Raw genomic sequence first — 22,968 nt, forward strand, 5'->3', positions numbered from 1 at the left:
ATAATTTTTGAATATAATGGTCATTTGCTGGATGTTAATTCTTGTTCATAATTGGAGCAAAAATACGGGGGATACACCATCCGAAATTAATAAAAAAAATCGTTTCAACATTTCGCTTGCGTTCTCAAACCATCGGCGAAAATGTGTTGCGCACTTATTGTGCTCTTGTGTAATAGCAATTCCGAGAAAATAGGAAACTTCAACTTTCTACTGTATTGAACAATCATGCGATTTCGGCTAAACTTGCTTAAGAATCTGTATCTGTTTCCTCAAACGTATTGTAAATTATTATTTACAATTTCATTATTCTTGAGAATTTTTCAACAATGAGAATTGAGGATCTTGATCAATTTTGTAATCATTTTGCTAAAGGAAATCAAAGTATCCGAAATTGAAGGCTCATTTTCAGTAAAATGTACATTTCAGGTTTCTCTTGTACAACTCAAACAGTTTTTGTATTTTCTATCATTTTTTGGCAAAGAGAGAATTTAGGAACACCGACCGGGTTTTATGTTGGTGAATGGTTCGAAAATTTGTAGTGAAGATCCTGAAGTTATACATTTCTATAAATTTGAAATGTAGGGAATTGACTGACATCTATACTATCAGAAGTAATGTTCAGTTAAAGTAAGGGTAAGTCTTGCCAAGTAAAACTATTAACAAGTAACATTGTAAACAGTCTTAAGTTTTATGACCAGTGACCAAGTGATCCAAGAAACAAGAAGAATGTTGTAGATTTTTGGTTATGTTTATCTTTTCGCTTGTTTTACAAAAGCTTACATACATGCAAAACTGTCAAACGACACTTAATCAACAATTGATAGCCTCCCCTTTCATCACACAGCTTTACTAAATGTGTTTGTTCCTAGTCCTTCCAAATAAATCGCCAAACTGAAAGCAACACCATCACCGGCACCCTCCGAAGGTCAAGGGAAATGGATGTGGAGGAAAGGGCAAGCTGTGGATAATACAAAAGGCAACTAGCATCAGAAGAAAACAAGATCGACACCAAAACAAACCATCAAACAACTCATTACAACCTCTAAACTGCCGGTTTTACACTTCCGCCGCAGAGAGGCGAATTCACGAACCAGCAGGAAGCAGGCCAAAACAAAAAACAAAATGCAACCACGAACCCGAACTGCACAATGCACTTTTGGCCGGTGGAGAGGGTGCTTTTCCCTCCCTTTGCAGAAGCCACTGTTACTATTTTCATTTCACTTCACACGTTGTTTCCATTTGTTTGGTTTAGTAGGGAGAGAAAAGGAGAAAGAAAGAGGAAGCCCACAATGCAATGCGCTCGTGCGGTCTTTCTTTCTCGCAATACGTAGAGGGAAAGATTGTGCATTTCCTCGTCCAGCAGAAGGGCTCACGATGCAGGAGAGAGAGAGAGAGAGAGAGAGAGAGAGAGAGAGAGAGACTTTTCTTTGCTTTCGCACAGCGTAGTACTCTGCTTTTGCTTTCTCGTTCGGTGGTTCGTTTTTTTGTTAATTCTTTTCTCTTCCCTCTATTTCTTTGTTTAACGGTTTATCTTTCAATTGAAGGGATGAATGGGAGGGTAGGAGATGAAAGGCCAGATCATGCAGCAGAAACAAACAAAAAAAAAGTTGGTTCAGCGCTGGCTAAAGAGATTTAGCATTTTGTCTGCAGCCGAAACTCGCGCCGTGTGTCTGTGCATTTCGCTTGTATGCACTTTTCCTTGCACTCTTTTGTGCGTTGCGAGATGGCGGTGGGATTTTCTTGCACACCGAGCACGACCAAGGGGAGGTAAAAAAAAATTGCAACGGAGACGGGGGTTAGTATCGGCTGCATCTGAAGTGCATTTTCTGTCTGCTTCGGGCTGGGAACCGGTGAACCGGCGGGACAGTAATGGCAAGTCGATTTCGAGCCGTCCATGTATTTCCGTAATCGGAGGGAGAGAAAGTTTTTCTCTTCCGCCTCCCGATTCCCAGCAGCACACCGCCACCTTGCGTCCCACCGTGTTGCAAGTGTGCAAGTGCAGCGCGTACTCCGGGCACTCGATTGCGCATTGTCGTTGTGCTAATATCGATGCACTCGCCAACAGTTACCGTTTAGCCGCTCCGTAAGTTGGTTTTGCTGGTTGCTGTGGGGAAGCTGTGGTTCCCAATTGAGTCTTGCACACACACACACACACACCCCAATCGACCATGTAGCAATGTGTCGCTCTTAACACAGGCAATCCGTAGTTCCGTTTAGTGAACCGAACCGACCGAACCGACCCGACGGACTATATAAGTTGTGTCCGGAAGCGAAAACCCTTGCCGAGCGCTTCCACGTGTTCGGTTCATGGCTCCGTGCCTACAACCAAGGGAGAACCGCGGCCACGGTAGCAGTGTTTTGCAGAAGTGCATACATGCCAAGCCCTCCTTCCACCACCACCCAGCCGCTGCAAAAAGGCGGAAGGAAAGTGATAGTGTGTAGCTGTGCTGTGGTTCACGGGGCCTGTCTATGTGTGCAACTGCAAGGGCTGCAGCGCCGCTTTTCCGGATTTTGCATTGCATTTGCTTACCTTTCGCTTTTATTTTTCCAACCCCGCCCCTCCCATCCTGCTTTTCGGCGTGCCGTCAGCTCCCGAGGGGAAGGGGGGGGGTTCTCTTATCGCACGTTTTGTAAGTGAGCGGGCGCAGTGTTTCGGATCTACCTCTCTTTCCGCACGCTCGGTTTGGCTGTTTTGGAGCTGGTTTTGGAGTGGAAGGGTTCACACTCTGCACGGTTTGTTTGAGGCCCTTTTGCCCGGGATAGTGGCGAGTGGCTGCAGTTGCACCGAACCACACACGTGCGCCTGGTTCAGTGCAACGGGTGACGAACGATCGAGTGGTTCGGTTTTGGGAATTTTTTGGTTCGGTTGGCAAAACAGTGATCAGCAATAACGGTTGTTGGTGATTTTCGATGCGATTTGTGTGCGTGTGTGATATTTTAAATAAAAAATAATTTTTGTGATAATAAAGTATTGCATTGTTGCGACTATAGTTAACCTGTGATGATGGATTTGTGATAATTGTTTGCCGGTGAAAGTGTTCTTAAAGTGTATTATACATTCACTACACATCAATATCAACTGGCTGCCAAGTGTTATTATGCGAACAGGATGCAGTGTGATTTTCAACAAAGTCTAGCGAGTAAATATGATTTTTTCTATGTGTGTTGTTATTATCTTTAAACAAATTGTTCGTTTTGTGGCATTGTTATCGTTTGGTTTAACTTACTTTATGAGTTGTTTGGACAATACAGTGCACTAATAACAATTGTTGGTGTTTGATTTTGTATGTTTCATGTTTCAACGGTGTGTCGCTGTAATTTGATTCTGTGGTTTGCGTTAGTGGTGGTTACAAAAGGCATCAAATATTGTGTGAAATCAAACATTCTATGACAGTGTGGGACAACAAGTTTGTTATTTTGGATACGATGCATAGAATCTATGAGTATTTTAAGAACTACTTTTATAGCACTTCTTCTCCGATATGCAATCATCTAAATCCTCGTTTCATTTATTGAAAATGTGATTTTAGCTCCAAAAGTTAGGGCCAAATTAAAACCAAAACAGAGCCATCTTTCCAGACAATTCTACACTTAGTACATAAATCATGTGTATTTCAATTTTATAGCGACAATGCCAATAAGTTGGATAGAATATTCGCTTGGGACAGGTGACCACACAGTTAAATTATGACCCTGGGCAACTTCCAAACAATGGCGGTTTGAAGAATGGTTTGGCGATTAAGCTGGAAATGTCAGCATGGTTCTGTCGTGTAATACTTTTTTATAGACTATTGGCCTCATTCGCCAGACATTTAAATCACTCTCAAAAGTTGGCCAACACAGCCTTTATTTGGCTGGATTCCAATGACTTATTGCTTACATTATAGCGGAACAGTCAAATACTGCGCATCTGCGAAATTGATCTCAATGAACTTTCAACCCGAGACATATTTTGGGCCATTGCCCTCCACGTGACCAAGCGCTTTATTTGTTATTTGTTTTTCATTGGCGGAACAAACGTAATAATAAGCTAATTATTGTATGTAGTTATTTGTGTGCTATGTGGCACCACCCATATAGAAAAATAATGAGTGGTGTGTGTTTAATGGGCTCTCTTCATACAGGAATATGAACCATTGACGGATCTAATAGATCTAATACTTGATGACTGTACCGAAATACTTGCCTTCAGACAGGCCTTAATCTATATGAATATTAATTACTTTCAATCTCTCTACGTTGAAACGAAACATGTTGAATTTTGTGATGGCACTTTAAATAGTTTTATCAACTGTTGTTGTTATTATGACAACGTAAACCCATTTCAAAAAAGTAATATTCACTTACTAAAATCAAGGGATTAGACTTGTGGAAAGATCTACAGTATTACAGGGTTTTCCGAGTCAATTCGAAATGAAATGTTTTCCAACAGCTGTCAAATGTTGTACTTACATCACAATAATGTTTCAGTTCTTCCACATGATTTTCAACACGTCTCAAGCTGGATTGAGTTTGACAGTGTAAATCATGGAAGAGACTTGAAAACCCCCGTATTATCATTTAAATGTTGCTGACATACAGGTTTTCAAGTGTTCTTAGAATTTTGAGACACTTTTACGATCTTCTTATGACAAATGAGCGTTTTATGACGATGGTACCTTTTTTGGATAAATCCAATTAGATTTTCCAATGTGACTGTCCGAAAATGGTGCTATTGGAATTGAAATATCCCAATAAAGTTCATTTCCCCACAGAAATAGCTAAGAAAATGTTCCAAAATTGAATGAGAACCCCTGAAAAATCCTGTAAGCATCTGCATCTCTTCTATTTTGATCTGAATGTGTGAGTTAATCGTAAAGAATACCAGAACATCAATGACCATTTCGTAGCTTATTTTAGGGAGTAAAACGCCGCTAATTTATTTCCTCCCTCACTACACCAGAGTGCCTAATTAGCCCCATTTATAATCTAGTCATTTTGCAACGCTTTGTTGCCCGTTTCGTGACGAAAACAAATGCTCAAACAGGCAACAGATTTAGTTTAATTTATCACACACTCCAAATCGTATCAAAACCGTCACGCTTGTTGCTAGAAGCAGCAAACAGAAATGCTCTACCATGCGATAGAATCTCGACTAAATGTTTCCCTTTCGCCGCCTTTAATCTCTTTACCTCTTGCCTGACCACGGTGGGCAAATTAATCAGCCATGCATTAGCCATCCCTTAGCCGGTAACAGTCCCTTTGGTCAATGATTCACGATACGGGGCAACGAAAGGTGACGATTGCCGCCCGAGCTCAATGCGAGTGAAATGTACACCAAAATTGCAACAAAAAAGCTTTCCACCCTATTACTAGGGAAAGGGCTTGTGCAGCAGCACCGTGTTAGCGATATATTAACACGGCTTGCGTGTCACCCGGACCATTAGTCAAGCCCCGATTAAAAGACGCCGAAAGAGTGCACCCAGGAAGTAGGAAACTAACCGCGTGCAGCAGTCATATCATGCCCGCACACCGTCCGCATAGTTTAGCGGTTTGCCGCGTGACGGAATGGTAGCGGGGGATGGCGCTTATCGTAGCATAATTTTCATAACGCTTCAAAAAGCTGCACGCGCGCGGTTGTTGTTATGCTTACCCTTTGCGGGTGAGTGGGTGCGAACTGACTCTACCGCGGTGTGTAATGCGAGCGGGTGTGTGTGTGTGCCGTACCGGTGAAGTAATGCATGCTTACACGCCGTGGTGCTGCTTTCCTCAGTGTGTGTGTGTGTGTCCCGGTGTGGGTTGGCGTACCCCGATGGGGGCACGTACCACCACCCCGGCACTGTTGCAATTTCTTTCCGCAATTTATGATCCCGCCGGCGGCCATTCCCAGGTTTGTTTTTGTTGTTGTTGTTGCGGAAAACTGTGGCGCTAGCTAGAGAGTTCTTTGAACTCTGTGCTTCCTCCCCCCGCCTACTCCCGCACACGGTCGCGTTGATATCGTGACACATTTCTTTCTTTCGCCTTTCTTTACTGCACGCTTCACCGCGGAAGAGACATGGGGTGCAGTGCGCTGCACTGTTGAACTATCGTGCATGGGGTCAGTTGCAAAAACGGGGCGTGTGTGTGTGTATGTAAAGTTGAATGTTTCTTACTTTGTGTTTTTGCACCTTTTGTGCGTTTGAATGTGGGCTATAATTTGGAAACATTTATCATATACAAAGTTCGTTTAATAATCACCATTATCGGGTCAGAAAGCATAAAGTATAGGTGAGGAGGGTGTCTTTTTTTGCAAGCATATGTAACGTAAATACTACTATTGTCTCAGCCGTACATACATCAACACTTGAAATAGAATAAAATGTTTTTAAAACGTATTCCGTATGTGCATTAAAAAAATAAAAATAAAAAATATCCCCTTGGCTAACAAAAGCACAAATATGCATTGCTAGGAAAAGCACTAAACTAAGGGTCCAGATTTTCAGACGGTAAGAAAATCAGCAACATTACTCATAGAAAAAAGCCAAATCATTACAAATTGTATAATTTGAGAACGAGAAAACACACCCGAATGATACGAGCATTGAATCCACGACGGACAAGTTACTAAGAAATACACTTATTGACTGAGCTATCGGGACCTATGTCTGCTCAAGCGGCAAATGTTTAATATAAATTAAAAAACTATCCAGAATCATGTTGAAGATGGTTACATTACTTTTTGGCATTTGTTTAAGTAATTCTCTAGTAAAAGGGACATTGTGATAAAAGAACAGCGTTAAATATTGATGTAAATAAGCATTTTTCATTCAGAATGTAATGAGTTATTATTAAACTCTATAGAGTGTAAGTATGTTTCTATTTTCGGCAATTCCTTTAATTGCCTTGGGAAGTTGGTCTTACAACATATGACCAAAGCGCTAAATAAAACATCCAAAAATGTATAAACAATGATTTGCCATCTTAACAATTTACATACTAGCCTTTCGCATGCTGTCTTCAAATCCTAAAAAACAGTAAAACAGTCTGCTCCTAAAACTGCTTCATTTCCACGCGGATGACTCAATAGTAAATGTGTGGCACACCTTTCCGGGCGAGCGCGCCATCGCCATATTTAGCGCAAACAGTGCACCATTAGACGGCGACGACGAACGCGCACTGTTGCAGTGCCCTTTAAACCAAAGCTTCCTTTCTCTTTGCAAATGCACCCGTCCGCCCACCCTCCTGTGCATGTGTGCACTGGGACGGGGTTGTTTCGCCTCCCCCACCCTTGCGAAAGGAAAAGTTCAAACACCGAACCAAATCTGTCGTGTGGCGTCGTGCCGCAAGAGAGTTGCGGAAGTAAAAATTTGCATCATACCGCCATCATCAGTTTGTTTGGCGCCCTTTCTTTTCCACCCCCCCCCCTCCCCCCCTTTGCCCTTTTACTATTGGCATTTTGTTTCGATTTATTTACCATTTTCTTCCGCACTTCTTGAGGGTTCCTCTGCCATTCGCGGCACACAATCGATTCGTTTTAGAGTGTAGGTGCTATGCAACTATTGGTCGCACTTTCTGTTTGCGATGCATGTTATTGAATTGGGGAGTAAAAGCAGTAAAAGAAGCCGATTACTATCTCCAATTTTGCAAGCGGGATGCAAATGGGAAAAAACTAGCTTCAGGACTCGCCACTAACACACACTCAGCCTTACCAAAAGTGTTAATGCAATATTCTAATTCGAAAGCATTTGCTCCTCTTCCTCCACCCACAGCCGTGCGGTATGGCCGCGTGCCGAAAAAGTCACGCGAGGCGGGCAGCTGCAGCGAGGAGAACATGAGCATCTGCGTCAACTCGACGACACCTGCCGCCGGTCCGCAGCACGGCAACGGATCGCTCGGAACGGGTCACAGTGCGAACGGCACCATGCCCACTACCACTACCAGCACGCTCGGCAGCGGCAACAACGCGGGCAATAACACTAGCGCCACCATCGGCCACAGCAACGGCCCGCCATCATCGAACGCCAGCATGGCCGCGAACAGCTGTGCCGAGATCAGCACGTCCACCGGGACGATCCTGCCCGACTCGCTGACATTTACGCCGCCGGAGCTGTCCGTGTACGATATCATCCAGTGCATTGCGCAGGCCCACCGGGGCCACTGTACCTACACGAGCGAGCAGGTGAAGGAGCAGAGCCGAGTGTCGCTGCTCAACTACAGCGAGAAGCACAACGTAAGGGAAAGAGAGTTTGGTGGTTGTAAATAGTGTTCTATTAACGTTTTTTTTTTGTTTCACTTCTGCAGCCCCTGGAATCGCTCGAGGATCAGCGGATCTGGCTCTGGCAGCAGTACGCGATGCGCATGACGCCGGCCGTCCAGAGGATTGTGGAGTTTGCCAAGCGCGTCCCCGGATTCGGAGAGTTTCTGCAGGACGATCAGCTGATTCTGATTAAGCTAGGGTTCTTCGAGGTGTGGCTAACGCACGTGGCACGAGCCACCAACGACAGTACGATCACGTTCGACGACGGTGTGTACATCACCCGCCAGCAGCTAGAAGTGATCTACGATGTAAGTCGGTGGCTTAAAAAACTAGTGATGGGTTAAAGTTGGCAAAAATCCGGAGTCAATTCCGATCCGACTCCGGTAAATTCCGAATCGATTCTGCAGGTTCGCTCTGCATTATCCGGAGTCAGAGTCGCCCGGAGTCGTTCAAGACGTCCGAGTCCAAAATCGGTTGGAGTCGAAGTCGTCCGGAGTCAGATTTAACCACACGGCTCCTGTTGACTCCGACCGATTCCGATTCTGGCCAACTCGATCGACTCTAGCCTTCTAGAGAAGTCCAGACGACTCTGGACGACTTTGACTCCGGATCTATCCGAATTACTCAGACTCCGATCGACTTCGCACGACTCCGAACGACTCCGGACGACTCCGAACGACTCTGACTTCGGATGACTTCGAACGACTCCAACCGACTTCGAACGACTCCGGACATCTTCGAATGACTTAGAACGACTTCGAGCGACTCCGGACGACTCCGGATGACTCCGGACGACTCCGACTCCGGACGGATCTAGTGGTTCCATTTTGCCGGAATCAGACTAATAGTAGTCAGAGTCAGATCGGAGTCGCGGATACTCTCCAGAGAGCAAATCACTATAAAAGACAGAGAGTGAGAAGAACCATTTTTTGATTGATAATATTTCCCTTCGTTTTAGCCCGAGTATGCCAACGCACTGTTTAACTTTACCAGCGGGCTAAACAGCTGCTGCCTGAGCGACACCGAGATCGGCCTGTACTCGGCCCTCATCCTGCTGTCCGATCGGCCCGGCCTCGTCGAGACGAAGCTGATCCTGAAGACGCGCGAATGCATCGCGGAAGCGCTGCGAGTACAAATCACCCGATCGCGGGCAAACAACGGCATGGGGGCGCTGCAGATCATGCCCGCACTAGAGGCGCGCGTCCACGAGCTGCGCATGCTGGGCGAAAAGCACTCCGCCCATCTGGAGTGGTTCCGGACAAACTGGAGCACGATCCGGCTGCCGCCCCTGTTTGCGGAAATATTCGACGTGCCCAAGTGTGAGGAAGACTTGCAGTAGAGGAGAAACAATGCCGTGAAAAAGGCCCCTATAAATCTCGTAAGGCCACAAAGAGGCAATACCATGATGAGAACCAGTGACATCCGTTACACACATCAGCATATATAGGCAAGCGATATTACCAGATGCATAAACACACTATTGAAACACATATCATGCATATTGATGTGAATTGTTCATCCCCACTACACTACTATACCCCCCATTTTTCCCGACCAGTTCGTACGACCAGATAAGACCTGTGTTAGATTAGAGGGCCCCGCAGCGATGGCAGATAAAGCAATAAGGCGCAGAGAGCAGTAGTCGGTGCGGTCTGATAAGCGCAAAACCAGTGCAACCGCAGACAATGTTCGGTTTGTCGGTGTACGATGATGTTACATGAAAGCATGATAGGAATTTTAAGCTAAACGGGTGGTACAGGTTACAGACCGACAAAACGGGGAGAGTAGAACAGTACAGTGGCCATTAGATGTAGTTCTATTCGTTTGTGTGCTCTCCCCTGACACTCCCTTGAAGTGAATCTCCCTCTCTCACTCTCGATGTGTGCTATCTACCACCTGTTTCCGGTTGTTTTTACCCCATTGACCGCGAAGCTGGCAAGATGTACTCGAGCAATATCATAGTAGCAATAGGCAGTACAAGTTACTAGACACGTAGCACTAGCGAATGTAGCGTATCATGTTTTACAAGTACAGGGCTGAGAAGGGAGGGAGAGAGAGAGAAAGAGAGAAAGTATAGCTAAACAACAATCATCATCACAACGTTCCCTTCAACCTCTGGAGATCGCCAGAGGAGGTTGCCTGTTATTAGTAGAACAAATTGAGACTTTTTAACGGTTAAGTAAAACAAAAAAAAAACTGGTGCTGTAATTTAAAAAAACCCCGATACTAATTTTAAGCGAGATGTCCCGTGACTATATCCCTTATACTACTATTACTACTACTAGTACATCTCGGTAGATACATTAGAGGAACATCTTTCCCCCACTTTTCGCTGGCGGCACTCTACGGCAATCAATCAATCCCTTCGATTCGTCCATCGCCATCATCGTCGAAATGAGTTCGATTCTACCACTGACGGGGTGACGCGATATGCCCTGCTTTTTCTGCGATATAATAATGGGTTGTTAACATATTAACGATATGTTAGTGAAATCAGAGAGACAGAGTTATTTTTTGCTCTAAATCCTATACAAGCGTGCGCGCGCGTTACACTATGTGCGTGTGTGTGTGTGTGTGAATAATTTTAAACAGGCGTTTGCTGGACAAGAAATGCAGTAAAAACCACACACCACGTGGCATTCGTACTCTATTTATCGATTTATGCTACTGGGCCGTAAGGAAAAGGCTGTTTTAAACTGCACAGTGAAGTGGTAGTAGCAGTCCAGCAGAGACAAGACTCTCCCTGTGGGATGACGACGATAGACAATGTGAGAGACTACCGATTTAGCTATATTTGAAACTTTAAAAGTAATGTGAAGATAACGTATACATCTATACAACGTATACATATTTTGTTACGCATATTGTTGCCTTTTTTATGATTAGCGTTAGTTAAAATGCTGTTTAGCCGAATTTATCAACTCCCTTCCCCCTTCATTCCTTATATTAATCTCGCATCTCTTAAGGTAGAAAATGGAAATGGAAAAAGGATTAGCGAAAGGAGTGGACACTTTAAGGCTTTCTCGTTTTTCTTCCTTTTGGATAGATTTCGAGACAGGAATCGTTGTGTTTTGTTAAGTTTTTTCTCTATTCGTGCGCAAACGTGTGTCATTCGTGTTTTAGTTATGCAAATCAAAGCAATCGTTTTGTGCATCTTTTCAGTGCAGAATATTATTTTCAAAAAAGGAACTGGAAAGTTTAGATTAAAAAAAGACAAAACAAAACGGCCATTCATTGGAGGTAAGCGTGTAGGGAAAAATGGAAAAAAGAAGGAGAAAAAAGAGATGAAACCCATATGCATAAAAGATGCTGCTACTTAAGAAGTAAACGATGAATAAAGTGGACATGTTTTAGAGTTACTACAAGCAGGTTCAAATCCGCTCCGGTAGGTAGAAGAAACATTTGGCCTCTTTAGCAACAACATTTATTTAACAGCAAACACGTGGTTCGCTTGGGTAACGATATTGCACATCTAGTTGGCTTCGATAGTGTTGCCACCGGTAAGTACAGTAAATATGGCATTAGATTCGTGGAGGAAAATCTGTTCCTATTCCATTAATCCCTCGGCTCGGGATAGTACTGCGTCAGCGTCTGTACCACCTTATCGGCAAGTTCCTGCGTGCTAGCGCACAGTACCCGCCGGGACATCAGATCCAGTGGACCACCGGCCGGATCCAGACAGACACCGCCCGCTTCCCGCACGAGCAAATCCCCGGCCGCAATGTCCCAAGCGTGAATGCCAAACTCGTAGTTAAAGTCTGCCCCGCCGAGCGCCACCATTGCCATGTTGAGCGCCGCAGAACCAAGACTGCGTAGTCTGGCGAACGGGACAGTGAAAAAAAGAGTGAAATTAGAATTCATTCGCCAGTCGCACACACACCCAACCGCTTACCCATGAATCTGTCGCACCAGCTTGCCGATGTTCTCGAGCACGACGCGTGTCTTGTCCTCTTCCCGGGACGTGCCGAACTCGGTCGTCGCCAGCGCACGCTCGAACGCTGTCTCGCCCGACACGCGTATCGGGGTGCCGTTCAGAAAGGCGCCCTTGCCCCGCTGTGCGGTAAACTTCTGCCCCACGATCGGGTTGTAGATGATGGCAATTTCCGTCACCTTGCCGACGAGCAGTGCGATCGAAATGCAGGAGTGCGGGAAGCTGTGCACGAAGTTCATCGTTCCATCGACCGGGTCGATAATCCAGGTCGGTGCGTCGGTCAGTTCGGCCTTCTTCCCTTCGCTCGTTTCCTCCTCACCGATAAACCTTTTAAAAGGGGACGGTATTTATTTCAAAATTAATACTCTCAGAAGCATTTTTCCCCTTTCCCCTTTCACTTACTTATGGTCCGGATATTTGGCCGTAATTCCTTCCATCAGCATACGCTCCACTTGTTGGTCGGTTTCGGTCAGCAGATCGATATTGCTCGACTTTTCGACCACGCGCTTCCGCTGGGAGTTGCGGGAAGCGATTAGCTAACCAGGGAGGGGGGAAATCAATTAAACAAAACCTTAGCTTTTCATCGCAACAGAACGAAACTCTACTTACACTTCCAGCAGTTTCCACCAGCCCGAGAACATGCTCGTAACATTCGTCCAGGTTAAGAGCCATCGTGGTTAGGTGGAGGAAGCTCTATGATTTCGACTTTCACACCAAAACACACCAACCAATTAGAAGGTCTCTCGTCCACTGCCTATTGTTTACTCTTCGCGGGCTTCACACGGACTGAGCCAATTTCCATACGCCAACGGTGCAGGAAAGAAATGGACGTAATGTAGGAGCACACTCGGGACGGTTCGGAATGTGTTCGGGTGGACGGTTCTTCCACTTATTCTTTTTCTCTATTTTGTGGTTTGGTTTTTTTCGCTATGTTTTCTATGCTTCCATATGCAAACGTTGCTTCTAATCCGTTATCACAAATGGTGTGGTTTGTTGGTAAACAAACATGTCAAAGTGACAACTGCAAACTGGCAGCCAGGGGTGTAGAATCGATTGGGACTGTTATACAGTTTGTAGAAAAAATTTAAAATCAATTTTAAAAAATATTATCATTTTCAAATGATGATGCACATTTTATGTTTCTCAGCAGAAAACATTGAAACAATAGAAATTTAGACACTTTTTGAAAGGGCGAGAGTAGTTTGACACACCTGCAATTCGCACGGAAAGCGCCATGTGCAAACTGTTATACAAATGCATGCTTGCAACGGGTAAATTTTAAACATGGTTTTCTGATAAGAAACACAAAAATCGTTTAAAAAATACATTTTTGATATTCGCCTTAACTTCTTCAAGGCGCTCGATGCTTTAGTTAACCCTTAGTAGAAAAAAAAACTCTTTCTTCAAAGGGACAATCGACCTGGAGGGGAGAATCGAACCGATAACCACTCTTGTAAGAGCCAGCTTGTCCATACACAGACGGTTCATAGCAAATTAATTCAAAATAAACGGTTTTAGGGAACCTAAGCTTGCGTAACAAATAATGCACTAATAAAACCACTGCATGGCTATAATCACGTGGTACAGTGCTGGTTGCATTTTAGCGATAGCGCATACAAACCATCGTTGACAAACAAAAATAGATAAGGAGTTGTTGGTTTTGGTATCACATTGCGGTTTGGTTAACATCAACAAGCACTTCTTATCAAGCCATTTAGATTAAATCAACTATTTAACAAACTTTCAAAATTTCATCTACAAGCAGGCCAATAAAAACGCAAAAAAAACATGAAAAGCTACACCCAATTGTCATTTTTTTGTTTTTGCATAACATTGATATGTTTTCGCCGTATATATAGGTATATTTATTCCAGTATCGAGTTTTCCGTCCATCAGTACAGTGAGTTGATATTTTTTTGGTTTAGTTTCTTTCGAGTATTTGTGTTATTTTTGTTTGTTTTTTTGTCTAGTTTTATCTGGAATGAGCACTACTTTCTGCAAGTTGTACCAACTCACGAGTATGAACAACACAATGCAGCAAATGTCCTTAAATGCCTACGATCGGCACGTTACAATGTTTCACAATTACTCCCCGCCCAAACCCAACAGTGGCGATCTTGTCGTATTGCGCCACTATCAAAAGTATACACGATTAAAAATGGTCACCGCCAAAACATGGGACGAGATTTGAGCTGGCGAGCAGTGGCCACGCTTTCTCTCCCTCTAAAGGATCGGTTGGATGGTGTAGGCACGCTACATGATATGTATCGTTTTGTGTGCTTTTTGGGCGATGATATGAATTGGCTCTCGAAAAGGGACAATCCCTCCTCACCAATTCGATGGCGACCGGGTCGAGAAGAAACCTTAAGTTTTTATCCCCACAAAAGTCTAAGCAACGGATAATAGGGCGCGTCCCGGAAGCTACCCTTTCCGGAGAACAAGTAGTCGCTACACAGTTTTTTAACAGTTGATAAACTTCTAATACATTGTATAATGAGTGGGTAAGAGCATATAGATTACGATTACATACTTCAAATGGTTGTTTTTTTAGTTTTCCTCCACCAAAAAAGGAAAGCTTCACGCATTGGAGGAGGAAAATGATATGTGTTGATTTTACTTCTTTTTTTTTTTGCAGGTTTCAGAGGCCAACCTTTGACCCTTTGCAACACCTTTCTTGCATCTCTCTAACCGCTCAAAGGATTCATCATCGTGTGGCGCGTTTTGGGGGACGTGGTAAGGTAACGGATGTGTAAGATGTGATGTTCACTGGGTGGATGGATGGATGGTTTCGGTATGCAAAGTGTTAGCGGATAATAGCGTGCCTTCTAGTAGACAAGCGTTGTGAGTGTTTATTTGTGATAAAACTTATAAATAAAAACGGGGGAAATAAACGCAAACTAGCAGCAGTAAAATGGAAATAAAAATGATTAACTCAATATCCCCATGGTGTTTTTTCTTCTCCTAAGCGGGGTTTGCCGTGTTTGCGCTAATCGCTTACCACAGACCCACACACACGCACATCCACAGAGAAACTGGGAAAGTGAAACAGAGAGAAATTGATACCATCTAATGATAACGCTGTGTGCGCTCTGTGAGTTTGAAGGGAAAGGGTTTGAAGCTATTTGTCTACCTTTGTATGTGTATGATTGTGACTCTGTTAGGTATGTGTATGTGTAATTTCGTTGACTTCTTGCCTACATCAGATTAATGCTTCGCATTCTAATCCCCCAACTAGCTGACCTACTTACGGTAGGTCCACCTTTCTTTAGCTGCGTCCACCAACACGTGCTCATCGCTCAGCGACATCCCTAACAACCCTTACTCCCTAACCTTTATGTGTTTATCTTCTGATAACAACTTTTTCTTTTTTTCTTTCAGATTCTCTTTTCTCGTTCATTTGTTAAATAGTGCTTTTAATGCATTAGTGTTTTTTGCCTTTCCTTTTTTCCTGTCTTTAAATTTGAAGCAAACTTAGTTTACGTTGCATCTTTTTTTTTCAAGCGATTTCTGAGATTGCGTAACAAACGATAAGCGGGGAAGGCAAGTTTTTGCCAAAATGAGCTCACAACCCACTGCTCCGTACCACCGTCCCTAGTAGCAACATTTAATACTAAACAAATTAAGCCTTAAACTGGGTTAAGAATGGCAATAACAGCTACTTAAATCTTATCTGTAGGTGTGTGAGTTTTTCACCGTCCAAATCAGCTTAACAACCTATCCATACAACTAGGCGATTCTTCCAGCGTGTTATGCCAATTCGAGCTGCCTGATGATGCGCCAACATTGATAACGGTGACGACGCGCCTTAGGTCCTGGTTCACTGGCGGCCGTCCTGGGCGTCCACTTGCAACTCGCTAAGCATATAATGCCCTGTTGTTGACCCCCTGCGGCCCATTCACATTTTGTTCCCCGATGTCCAGCATTAGATTGTGTGTTTTTTTTTTCGATTGTATACCGGGTGCATTTAACCGGGTTGTACACCCCTCTCTTTAACGCGCCTATTAGTGGATGTATGTATGTGCGCGCGGGACGAACAGGCAAAACAAGAGACAAAGGCCCGAAAGCGAGAAAAAGCTATCCTTTTCGCCCAATGATATACCCCCACAACACCTCCGTTTTGAAAACCGTTTTTCGTCCTCCCTAATCGCACTCGCACACACTTTGCTAAGCTCTGTCGCGATTGTGATCGGAACGACAACCCCGGCACAACTTAAACTGGCTAAACTGGGGGTACGGCTGCGATTTGTGGGCTTTAGTGGGCTGGCCGGTTCGCAAACAGCTGCTCGATGATGGCCTCGTCCGCCAGCGTGGACGTGTCGCCCACATCCCGATCGTTGACGGCCACCTTGCGCAGCACTCGTCGCATAATCTTGCCGGAGCGCGTTTTCGGCAGCCCGGGAGCATGCTGGATCACGTCCGGCTGCGCGAACGGACCGATGCGCTCCCGCACCAGCACCTTCAGCTCGCTGATGAGCGTTTTGTCGAACGCTTCGTTCTGGTTCGGCGTGATGAAGCAGTACAAACATTCGCCCTTGACCGGGTGAGGTCGGGATACGACGGCCGCTTCCGAGACGCGCGGATGCTCGGTCAGCACCGACTCGACCTCCGACGTGGACATCAGATGGCCGGACACGTTCAGCATGTCGTCGACGCGCCCCGTCACCCAGAAGTAGCCGTCCGCATCGCGACGTGCGCCTTTACGCCGAGCGAGGAAGAAAAAGGTTTATTTAATTTCGTGTTGTGAAGGGCCTAAGAAATTGCTCCAAAACTCACCATCGCCCGTACAGTAGTAGCCATTGAACTTGGAAAAGTACGTCGATTCGTAGCGCGGATGGTTGTTGAAGAGCGTGCGCATCATGCCCGGCCAGGGCTGGGAAAAGACGAGATAGCCTTCGCCTTCGCCCGTAATTTCCGTACCGCTTTCGTCCAGCAGCGTCGGTTTCACGCCAAAGAACGGGAATGACTGCAATGCGATTCAGAGTGTTATCTTCACCGTTTCCAACCCTACCGAAACCTCATACGTACTGCAGAACCAGGCTTCATCGGTGTAGCGCCCGGCAGGGGTGTAATCACGTGTCCGCCCGTCTCCGTCTGCCAGAAGGTGTCCACGATCGAGCAGCGCTCCTTGCCGATCACGCGATAGTACCAAAGCCACGCTTCCGGATTGATCGGCTCACCGACACTACCGAGAACTCTGCATTAAGGAAAGAGCAAACAGAGCCGTTTTTTACTACCATCTACCGATCATTTTGCGTCATCAAAATCCCAATATGTTTTACCTAAGACTCGATAGATCATGCTTCAGCACCGGCTCGTCGCCAAACTTCATCAGCGACCGGATCGCGGTCGGTGCGGTATAAAACTGCGACACCTTGTACTTGTCGATGATCTCCCAGTACCGGTCCGTGTCCGGGAAGAACGGTGTGCCCTCGAACATGACCGAGGTGGCACCGTTAGCGAGCGGACCGTACAGCACGTACGTGTGGCCCGTAATCCAACCGATGTCGGCCGTGCACCAGTAGATATCGTTCGGCTTGTAGTCGAACACGATCTTGAAGGTCGTGGCCGCGTACAGCAGGTAGCCGGCGGTCGTATGCAGCACACCCTTCGGTTTGCCGGTCGAGCCGCTGGTGTACAGCATAAACAGTGGGTCCTCGGCCGACATCCACTCCGGGTAGCAGGCCGGTTCGGCGTCCTCCATCTCCTGGTGCCACCAAAAGTCGCGTCCATCTCTCCATGGGGTCTACAACGACACACAAAACAGTGGAGTTATTTAATACTGTCTGCTACAGAGACCCGCCCAAAAAAAACCTTACATCGAACGAACCGTCCCAGTCCTCCTTGCCCGGCGTGACCCGGTTAATGTGCGACACGACAATGCACGTCTGCACGTGGTGGCCGAGCTCTTCCGCCTTGTCCATCGCGGTATCACAGATGTCCTTCAGGTGCAGGATCTTCTCGCCCCGCCAGGCACCGTCGGCCGTGATCAGCACCTTCGCCTGGCAGTCGTGCATGCGCTCGGCGAGCGAATCGGACGAGAAACCGGCAAACTGCAGTCGAGGCAAAGTTTGGAAAGGGAAATTGGAACAGATTGTAGTTCAAGTTTGCTTTGCTTTGGTTTGGTTTAGTTTCCCTTTCTTACCACAATCGAGTGAACGGCACCGATGCGTGCACAGGCCAGCATTGCAACCGGCAGCTCCATGGTCATGGGCATGTAGATCGACACCCGGTCACCCTTCTGGACGCCGTGGCTCTTTAGCACGTTCGCGAACCGGCATACCTCCTCGAGCAGCTTCCTGTACGTCAGCCGGCTGTAGTCATCGGGATGATTGCCTTCCCTAATAAGATGGAGAAACAGAGAGAGAGAGAGAGAGAGAGAGAGAGAGAGTTAAAAGAGACATATATGCAGAACAGCTGGTGGTCATGTGGTATGATGAGAAAGGTTCGTTCCGGTTCCGACTGGTCACGATGTCGTTGAGAAGGGAAACTCCCTCACTGCACCGGAGAGGTCACTCCAGCTGATCAGGAATGATAATTCTCCCACTTTTGAGGCCGGTTCCATGTCCCGTCGACCTTCCCGCCAGTGAACGTCGGCTGGATCGGACATTCACTCTGTTTGACAAGCGAAGAGTGGCGTCAATTGTCAATCGTACTGTTTCCACCACGTTTGTTTAGCTTCGCCTTCCGTAAGGTGAAGTGGTTCTGTTAGGTTCTGCCTACTGCCTTACCTAGGTCATTTATGCAAAACAAGAACGGCGTGAGCGGCGCGCTGTTTGACGTCAACGACACCTTTTGCCCAAATGGGCCCATTCGTCGTACTTGAGAATCGTACATTGAACGTAGTTGGAGCAATTTGACTTAACAGAAACACAACAAACGTACTGGTATGTCTAATCATTGCAAAACTCCCGCTTTCCTATACCTTAGACACGGCTCTAACTTTCAAACAAACGTGATCATGCGTTTATTGGAGGTCATAAAAGAAAGTCAAAGCTACCTCACTAGCGTTTTGATTGTGCCGCTGCTCCTCTTCATCGTCCACTACCTATTACGGGTGTAATCTCAGGTCAGCCAAGGTTGACGGCGAAGGCAATTGGTAACAGTGTATGAGCAACAACAAAAAAAGTAGGCGCTCGCTACTTCCCGAACTGCATGTCGTATGATTTAACAATTAATAGATAATGGACAGATAACGCGCTTTTTGCTTTTTTTTTTGGATTGTGCTCACGGGGGACGGGGGAAATCGCACAAATTGGCCACAATCACGTAAGCCCAACACATTCACGGTGTGCATGCTAGGCGTGCTTTGGTCCGCTCGATTACATCCACCGACAAGCGCTATTAAATAAATCACAACATCTGCGCTTTACAACACAAAAAAACGTGTCTGGAAGTGATGAATTGTTAGTAACAAACCCCTCCGCTTAACAATACCCTAATAGTACGTGTTTCTTTAATGAGCTTCCATGATGCAAAAATCTAATATCCTCGCAACATCTTACTTACAAAACAGAACCATCAAAAATGGGGCGTTTTGTTAGAAGGCAGTCAACAAACAGCGGCGGGCGGTGGTAGCCCAGAAACCACTCGTGTACTTGCATTACGGAAGTAAGGGCATGCACTTGATTTGGACATGCCTGAGTGGGCACTTGGGCGCATTATCATTCTTCTTGCATTTTCCCTTTGTCACGTGCTTGATTCGCTGTTCGCGTGCTTTTGCTCTTGCTGGGAGCAAGAAAAGAGAAGAGAAGAGAAGGCTGCCGGCCCCAAACGTTGCTGCTGCTGCTGCTTGATGTTTTGCCGATGGCGTTACAGGCGCGCGCGTGCTCTCCTTCGTTTGTCCCTGTGACGCGCACTTTGCAGCATGACCTTGTGCCTTAGAGAATTCTTTTTGCACGCTTTGAAATTAGAAGAAGCGGAAAAAACAACTCCCCTATATCCAACACACCGTCAGTGAAGATGCTGAAAGCTTGGCAAGCATTCAAGCGTGAAGCATTCAATTAACTCCACACGATCAACAAATAGTAAAGCTCACACTACGGATGACGCAAAAATGGCCAAACCAGCTACCAATGTTGACAGGGGGTTGTATGCCGTTTTTTCTGATTTTATCGTTGCAAAATTTGAAGCTTTACGTAACTCGCTGGATATGACAAGTACCCCCGATTGGTCCACGGACTGTACGCGCGTCAATAGCTCATAAAATCTTCAAACCGCACACTCGAACGCCGTCGTGGCCGTCGTCACTCAACGTCAGCGACAGTCGGCTCATAATCGGGCATGTTAACAAATTGAGCCCGCCTTTCCCTGCCTCATGGGTAATGGATGAGGCTGTGGCTGACTTCAATCGATCGGTGTCGAGCCTTTGGATGGTTTTATTTACTTTGACAATCAGCTCTGGCAGCAGCAGCGGGAGTAGACAGCGTGCGGACGTGCGCATTGGGAGCAGACACTCTTTTTGTGGCGTTCTTGATAAAGTGGAATGACTAAACAGACAGCGAGGAATGGGAACGGAAGAGAGATTTGGATTTAAGTGCGTGCCCATAGATCACGAGGGACAAGTGGGGCAGGTTCTATGTTTAATGTTCGTTCCCTTCACCTGTTGATTGTATCTTGTAGGCTAGTAGGCAACCTCTCCCTTCCGATCGTGTTCTTTCGATGGTCACTGAGTGGCTCTCAACTGTGTTCAACATGTTTGTTTCTTTTTTCCCCTTCTTCTATCTGTAGAATGCAGCTGCAACCGGATGCGATGCAGCTAAGAATCGTGCCGAATGGCAAAAGCATTGCGTTGCCCGAGTGTTTCGAGGTCGTCTCTCGGGGCGATTGTTCTTGCCAGATGTTCTCGCAATTCGACCGGTTAAGGAGGTAATGTCCAATCTCTAGCTAGCCTCAACGAGCTGAAAGTTCTGTTAAAAACAATCTGCGAAATGTTAAACACTGGTAAAGGCGCTATTTTTAAATCCGCTTGTCCTTCAATATTCTAGCCCCGTGTCTGGATAGGTACTGGGGCACTATTTTTATCTCGTTCCCTACTCATGCAAGTGAGGTCGGGCGGAGATTTTGGACAAGAATTGTGAAGTACTACAACACGCAGCAGAGGGGGGGAACCTTGCTTCTAGAATGTCCGGAAGCTTTCAAACCTACATTTGGATTGGATGTGGAGCACACAGTTCATGCCATTACTACCACCACATATCACCACCACCACCTATCTTGCTTGTATGTTGATATAGTGACAGTAGTAACAGTAGTAGTGGTAGTAGTACCTGAACAAGTACACTTTTCCCGGCACGTTTGGAGGAGGTGTCTTTGACTTGAACTTTTGCTTCCTGCTCCCCATCGCTCTCCTGCAGGTGGTGCGCAGCAGTTCAAACGACTACCGTTCGGGGTTTTAAACTGTGGGGCCTGGGCTCTATTACACAGGCAGAACACACCACAGGACCAGAGCTCACACGCTTAACCTCGCGGTGTGGAGGAGAAGCGAATTAAATCGACCTGAATTAACACTCGCCGTTCCTTCCATTATTCATCGTTCCCGTGGACCCGTGCGGTCAAACCGCGCCTCGATACTGAGCGGCACTCGGTTCGATAACTTCACCGGCGACCACTTTGGAGAAGTGCTGCGTCCGGAGCGGGTGCAAAGACGTGCATCGAAGATATCTCGCCAAAATTCTACGTCAATATCTAGAGCTTCTTGGGACGATCCAGAGTACGACCAGGTCGGTCGGTTGCACCTAGAATGGTCAAACAAACGTGCTAATACGTAATTCCACGAAAAAAAACCCCAAAAGAGCCTACGCAAAGTGGAGAAACACACACAGAGATACGACAAATGGTATGAAAAAATCGATGAATCAAATTGACGTAAGCCCCCCTCTGCGTACTGCTGCAGGTGTTGCTCTCTTTCGTCCTGCACCGTAGGGGCGCCTCGTTCTTTTCCTGCGGTTTTTGCTTCCCAGTCCACCCAGTTCCGACCTTCGATTCTTTCTCCCCCGTCCCACGTGCTGGTGACCTTCTTCTATTCGAGTGTGTTGTGTGCCCACAACATTCGCGCTCCTGCTCCATAACACCCTCTGCGCACATCCTTTGCGTACACTGCGATTGGAGGGAGGGTTTGGAAGGACTCCCTAACAAAGCACCTCTCTCCCATTGGCCCCATTCCTTTATTTATTGCCATCTCATTCGTTCGTTTCTGGTTTCTGGAGCAGCGTTGCATCTCACTCGTCAAAACTGCATGTAAACTCCCCGCCCTCTCCCCCTCCCCCCTCTCATCTGGCTGCAGGATTACACCAAAGGTTACATAACGTCACGAGGATAGCTTCCCAAGGCAGAGCCTACTTCCTTACCAGTAGTAAGCGACGGTATCGCCCAGCCCGTTCTTCACGTTGCGATCCAGCAAGTTGTAGCAAATGTTGGTCGAGGCACCCTCCATCCACTTCACGTAGATAGGGCCCTTCGAGATGTCGAAGTTGTACGAGAAGAAGTTCTTCGGATCGTACGGCGTCTCCCAGTGGAACTGCTTGGCCACATTGGCCCAGAACTGGCCCGGATTCTCCAGCGACTGCTGGTAAAACTCGCGGTACTGCTGCATACTGTTGATGTACGCCTTGCTGGCGACATCCGGATGGGGGTTGAAAATCTTCTCCGGTTCCGACGGCATGGTGGTGGCTTTGTTTTTGTTGCACTGGGTCACAAACTCACAACTATGGAATGCTCCACAAAAATCCACTCCGATGGGTCTGTTTTTTTACGGTTTCTTTTCTTTTTTATGAACACAGCAATGAACGGACACAGGATACGACCGTTCACACGACGTCACGCG

General features: G+C 46.2%; 3 protein-coding genes across 4 annotated transcripts in view; 1 reads left to right on the forward strand and 2 right to left on the reverse strand.

The window, feature by feature from the left end:
• Positions 1-11,559, forward strand: part of LOC120894935 (ecdysone-induced protein 78C) — a 32,592-nt gene extending 21,033 nt beyond the window's left edge. For both annotated transcript variants that reach the window (XM_040297836.1, XM_040297835.1), the window contains 3 exons: positions 7,728-8,188; positions 8,260-8,523; positions 9,174-11,559. In XM_040297836.1, the coding sequence (XP_040153770.1) occupies positions 7,728-8,188; positions 8,260-8,523; positions 9,174-9,554 (1,106 nt within the window). In that variant the 3' untranslated portion in view covers positions 9,555-11,559. The remainder of the gene's footprint in view (positions 1-7,727; positions 8,189-8,259; positions 8,524-9,173) is intronic.
• A 63-nt stretch (positions 11,560-11,622) lies between these two features.
• Positions 11,623-13,144, reverse strand: LOC120894937 (inositol monophosphatase 1-like). Its single transcript, XM_040297837.1, has 4 exons — positions 12,756-13,144; positions 12,549-12,682; positions 12,108-12,473; positions 11,623-12,032 (listed from the first exon to the last, which is right to left on the reverse strand). The coding sequence occupies exons 1-4, from the start codon at positions 12,816-12,818 to the stop codon at positions 11,771-11,773; spliced, it is 825 nt and encodes a 274-aa protein (XP_040153771.1). The 5' UTR covers positions 12,819-13,144; the 3' UTR covers positions 11,623-11,770.
• A 1,805-nt stretch (positions 13,145-14,949) lies between these two features.
• Positions 14,950-22,806, reverse strand: LOC120893403 (acetyl-coenzyme A synthetase). The gene is made up of 7 exons (XM_040295253.1): positions 22,493-22,806; positions 18,289-18,484; positions 17,963-18,196; positions 17,426-17,889; positions 17,172-17,340; positions 16,920-17,109; positions 14,950-16,841 (listed from the first exon to the last, which is right to left on the reverse strand). The coding sequence occupies exons 1-7, from the start codon at positions 22,804-22,806 to the stop codon at positions 16,399-16,401; spliced, it is 2,010 nt and encodes a 669-aa protein (XP_040151187.1). The 3' UTR covers positions 14,950-16,398.
• Positions 22,807-22,968: the final 162 nt, after the last annotated feature.

The sequence above is a fragment of the Anopheles arabiensis genome, chromosome 2, assembly GCF_016920715.1.
Source record: "Anopheles arabiensis isolate DONGOLA chromosome 2, AaraD3, whole genome shotgun sequence".
In the NCBI taxonomy this organism is placed as follows: Eukaryota; Metazoa; Arthropoda; class Insecta; order Diptera; family Culicidae; genus Anopheles; species Anopheles arabiensis.